The sequence below is a fragment of the Fulmarus glacialis genome, unplaced genomic scaffold, assembly GCF_000690835.1.
Source record: "Fulmarus glacialis isolate BGI_N327 unplaced genomic scaffold, ASM69083v1 scaffold26550, whole genome shotgun sequence".
In the NCBI taxonomy this organism is placed as follows: Eukaryota; Metazoa; Chordata; class Aves; order Procellariiformes; family Procellariidae; genus Fulmarus; species Fulmarus glacialis.
The window spans coordinates 1,412-6,361 of record NW_009186197.1 but is presented as its reverse complement, the minus strand read 5'-3'; the positions used below and the strand labels follow the sequence as shown (position 1 = coordinate 6,361).

The following is a 4,950-nucleotide window of genomic DNA, read 5'->3' as shown; positions in this document are numbered from 1 at the left end:
GGATCCGTCCCACTCCTCTGCCCCCGGGCATCCTCAGCCCTGTGTACCTTCGCAGGCCAACAAGACCCCGCTGCGGGCGCTCGACCCCATCCGCCTCAGCGGCATGAACTGCAGCCCTGACTTCACCCCTTCCTTCGCCAATCTCGGCCGGCCCGTCATGGGCAACCGGGGCCTAGTGAGTATCTCCTCGCTTCACCCACGCTGTCCCCCTCCGCCTCTCCGTGATGATCAAGCCTTCGAGCCGCTGTGTCTGGGCCACTGATGTCTGTGATGGAGCTGAGGATCTGAGCAGGCGGATGGGGACGCCCCGGGAGCCGGCCCGGCTGGTCCCAGAGCAAAGAGCTGAGTTTCTTCTCCCCATGTCAGCCCTCAGGGTTGGGTCCCCGCCGCTCCCAGCAGAGCCAGAGGAAGGAGCCCCGCAAAATCATTGCCACTGTGTCCCTCAATGAGGATGTCAAGCTGAACAAGGCCGAGAAGGCCTGGAAACCCAGCAGCAAGCGTGCCTCCGAGGAGGAGGATCCTGAGAACATCAAGACGCAGGTGGGAGCTGGGGTAGGTGGGCGGTGGGAGGGCAGAGGGGGATATACCCGGCTCTTGCTGACCCTGCTGTCCTTGCAGGAACTACTCCGCCGTGTCCGCAGCATCCTCAACAAGCTGACGCCCCAGATGTTCCAGCAGCTGATGAAGCAGGTGATGGAGTTGTCCATCGACACGGAGGAGCGGCTCAAGGGTGTCATCGACCTTGTCTTCGAGAAGGCCATCTCGGAGCCAAACTTCTCTGTTGCCTATGCTAACATGTGCCGTTGCCTTATGGGGGTGAGCAGAAGCTGGGGGGGTCTCCCACCAAGCTGGCAGGGGTTTGTTTGGGGGCCTCGGCTGAGCTCGGCAGGGTGCAGGTCCTTTCGTGTGGGGTGGGGAAACTGGGGCGTGTGGATGGAGGACTAAGTCCAGAGTCTTAGCAGGGCATCATGAGGGTGTAGGGTGGCTTTTCTCTGGTTTGAGCAGTGGCTGGGCCTTAGCTGGCCAGCTTTTGGGGGAGACACGACTCATGTTCCTTGCCTGGGTTATACCTCTCCCTGCAGCTCAAAGTGCCCACAACAGACAAGCCCACGGTGACTGTGAACTTCCGCAAGCTGCTTCTCAACCGCTGTCAGAAGGAGTTTGAGAAGGACAAGGACGATGATGAGATCTTTGAGAAGCGGCAGAAGGAGATGGACGATGCCAGTGCTGTGAGTTGGGGTGGGAGGCTGGGGCTGAGGGCTGGCGTGGGCGTCCTTGGGACGGCTCTGGGCTCTGAGCTGCCCTGCTGTGCCCTCCCTGCAGCCTGAGGAGAAGGCGCGCATGAAGGATGAGCTGGAGGAGGCGCGGGACAAGGCCCGCCGGCGATCCCTGGGCAACATCAAGTTCATCGGAGAGCTCTTCAAACTGAAGATGTTGACGGAGGCCATCATGCACGACTGCGTGGTGAAGCTGCTCAAAAACCATGATGAGGAGTCTCTTGAGTGCCTTTGCCGCCTGCTTACCACCATTGGCAAGGACTTGGACTTTGAGAAGGCCAAGGTACCCCTTGCCCTGCCTTGCCTTGCCTTGCCTTGCCCTGCCCTTGCCTTTGGGAGGGATGTGACAGTGACTCTGTCCCTCTATAGCCCAGGATGGACCAGTACTTCAATCAGATGGAGAAGATCATTAAAGAGAAGAAGACATCATCCCGAATCCGTTTCATGCTGCAGGATGTGATTGACCTCAGACGGGTAAGGCGCGTGGCCTGCTATTGCCCGGGGACTGTCCTCTGTCCCCAGCTTGGTCCCATGGAGCTGCTGGCCTGTGTCCTCTGAGTGCCAGCAGTCCGTGCATCCCCGGGAGGGGAGGGGTGGGTATGTAAGCTGTGGCCAGCCCCAGAGACACCATGCTAGCCCCCAGCCCTTGGTTAGCATGGTAGTGGTAGTGGGCACACAGTAACTGGCAGCTGTTTAATGCAGGGGGGCTCCAGAAACTGAGCCCTTTTGTGCCAAAAGCTGCCACAGCACATGGGGAGCTGTGATGGTCGAGGCAGGAGACCGGCCTGAGGCTTTGAGAGTGGCATGGCGGGGAAGGGGGAGTGTCTCTGCCTCTGTCCTCCAGCCAGCTTAGTGCCCTCTTCCCTCCTTCCCTGCCCTCTGCAGAATAGCTGGGTGCCGCGGCGAGGAGACCAGGGCCCCAAAACCATCGACCAGATCCACAAGGAAGCAGAGATGGAGGAACATCGGGAACACATCAAAGTGCAGCAGCTCATGTCGAAGGACAAGAGGAGAGGACCCCCCGGGCCATCCTCCAGCGGTGAGTGCCCAGGCTTGGGGGCACCTGAGGTTGCCAGGGATGGGTTGCTTCCGCTGGGCACCACTTGAGGCCGGGCTGTGCCTTATGTCTGTCTTCTTTGTGCCCAGGTGGGCGTGGAAGCCTGGTCGCAGACGATGGCTGGAACACGGTGCCCATCAGCAAGGGCAACCGGCCCATCGACACCAGCCGGCTAACGAAGATCACCAAGGTGAGGCTGGGGGTGCAGTGTGGGCAGCTGAGCCGTCTGCCTGGCCCGGATCCTGCTTTGGTGTGGGGTTCAGAGCTGACTCTGTCTCTCCACCTGCAGCCTGGATCCATCGACTCCAACAACCAGCTCTTTGCGCCGGGTGGGCGGCTGAGCTGGGGCAAAGGCAGCAGCGGAGGGTCTGGTGCGAAGCCTGCAGATTCAGGTAGGCAGCGTGGGGCTGGCTGGGTGCTGTTGGATGGGGTGGGAGCAGGGATCCTTCCCCTGGCGGTTCCTGTACTGGGGAGGTGCCGAACTGAGAATCCCCTCTTTTCACGCCCAGCATCTGATTCAGGGCGACCAGCCACAAGCACCTTGAACCGCTTCTCAGCGCTCCAGCAGTCTACCCCTGCCGAGAGCCTGGAGTCCCGCCGTGTGGTGCAGAGGTGAGGGGCCAGCCCTGCCTTGGCGTGTGGGCGTGTTGGGCTGCAGCCCAGGGAGGAACCCGCCGAATCGGACAGTGGTCGGTCAATACGTAGGCAAATGTATGGTGTCTGGGCTGGAATAATCCCCTGTGGCAGGATGGAGCCTTGGGGGGTCTTGGAGTCGGTGGAGAGTCCTTGCAGCAAAGAATGCTGACCCCACCCTGGGCTTCCTCCCTGCTGTTTGGCACTTGGGGGATCACACCTGGGTGCTGGGTCTGGTCCTAGGGTCCCGGGACCAGATGGACATTGATGGGCTGGAGGGAGTCCTGTGGAGGCTGGAGCATGAGGTTCCCAAGGAGAGTTGGAGTTGGGTTTGTTCAGGAGAAGAGGAAAACAAAGGGGGATCTCGCCACAGTCTGCAGCAGGGGAAAGGTGTGGGCAGGATGGCGCCAGGCTCTTCTCAGCCAAGCCAAGGGACAGCGCGAAAGGCAAAGGGCATGAGTTGGAACAGGGGAGAAACAGGGAAAAGTGTTTTCCCCTGAGGGTGGTCAAGTGCTAGAAGAGGCCCTGGAAAGGGCTGGGATTGGAGTGGGACAGCCTTGCCTCGCAGACCTCCTCAGTCGGGTCAGGGAGGGTGGCGATGGGCTCTTCATGCTGTGTCCATCCTCCTCCCACCCAGGAGCAGCTCCAGCCGCGACAGGTCAGAGAAGGCTGGCGACAGAGGGGACCGGGAGTCACGTTCGGAGAAGGGCAGCGACCGCCTGGAGCGTCCTGACCGTGGGGAGCGGGCAGACAGGAACAGGTCTGCCCTCACCAAGAGGAGCTTCAGCAAAGAGACAGAAGACAGGAGCCGAGAACGGGAGAAGCAGAGCGGCCACGAGGCTGTGCGCAAGGCTGCTAGCATGACGGAGGAACGGGACAGGAGCCGAGAGACCAGTGAGCTGGGGAGGAGCAGTGTCCTAGGGGTCTGGCTGCAGTCTGGGGCTCTGCCTGTCCCAGGCAGTGCCTGATCCTTGCTCTCTCCTCGCAGTTAAGCAAGAGCCAGCACCTCCTGCAGCATCCCCCAAGCCCGCGCTGTCGGAAGAGGAGCTGGAGAAGAAATCCAAGGCGATCATAGAGGAATACCTGCACATCAATGACATGAAGGTGAGAGGAGGGGGTGGCCAGGCACAGCATCATATGGCCCCCATACACACCATCCGCTTCCCTGGGTGGTAGCGCTGTTGGACAGGGTGCCGGCAGTGCCTGGGTGAGGAAGGGGGGAGCCGGGGCTGGCTGTGGGGCAGTACTGACCCCCCTTTTCCCCGCAGGAGGCCCTGCAGTGCGTGCAGGAGCTGGGCAGCCCCTCCTCGCTCTACATCTTCGTGCAGAACGGCATCGAGTCCACGCTGGAGAGGAGCACCATCTCCCGCGAGCACATGGGGGTCCTGCTGTGCCAGCTGGTGAAGGCGGGCACGCTCTCCAAGGAGCAGTACTACAGAGGGTGAGGGGCCGGGGCAGCCTGGCCCTGAGATGGTATTTGCCTGGCTTTGAATTCAGCCCTGCCTTGAGCAGGGCTCATTACTGAGACCTCCTGAGGTTCCTCCCAGCACGGGGGCTGCTGGATCCCAACGGCCCCCCTCTGCCCTGCAGGCTGCGGGAGATCCTGGAGATCGCGGAGGACATGGAGATCGACATCCCGCACATCTGGCTGTACCTGGCTGAGCTCATCACCCCCATCCTGCAAGAGGAGGGTATCCCCATGGAGGAGCTGTTCAGGTGAGGGCCGTGTCCCTCCGCAGGGGTTGCTACGGGGAGCTTTGGGAGGCAGGTAGCTCAGCCAGGTCTCTTGTGCCCCGCAGGGAGATAACGAAGCCACTGGTGCCCATTGGGAAGGCCACCACACTGCTGGTCGAGGTGCTGGGCTTGTTGTGCAAGGGCATGGTGAGTGCATGGGGCTCACGTAGCTACCAGCTGCTGCCTCAGGGACTGGCAGCCTGCTCGGGGGGGCAGGTTGGCGTGTGGGGATTGAACCTGTCTAGTGGC

The 4,950-nt window shown here is 61.5% G+C and overlaps 1 protein-coding gene across 1 annotated transcript in view; it reads left to right on the top strand.

Moving 5' to 3' along the window:
* The window catches only part of EIF4G1 (eukaryotic translation initiation factor 4 gamma, 1), a gene marked incomplete at its 5' end in the record, with an annotated part of 7,647 nt that overhangs the window by 1,297 nt on the left and 1,400 nt on the right, over positions 1-4,950 (top strand). Inside the window, 15 exon segments of the mRNA XM_009587114.1 lie at positions 38-175; positions 367-540; positions 619-816; positions 1,083-1,229; positions 1,324-1,560; positions 1,647-1,751; positions 2,163-2,316; positions 2,424-2,524; positions 2,624-2,726; positions 2,844-2,946; positions 3,605-3,861; positions 3,956-4,071; positions 4,236-4,408; positions 4,558-4,683; positions 4,767-4,848. Of these exon segments, the coding sequence (XP_009585409.1) occupies positions 38-175; positions 367-540; positions 619-816; positions 1,083-1,229; positions 1,324-1,560; positions 1,647-1,751; positions 2,163-2,316; positions 2,424-2,524; positions 2,624-2,726; positions 2,844-2,946; positions 3,605-3,861; positions 3,956-4,071; positions 4,236-4,408; positions 4,558-4,683; positions 4,767-4,848 (2,214 nt within the window).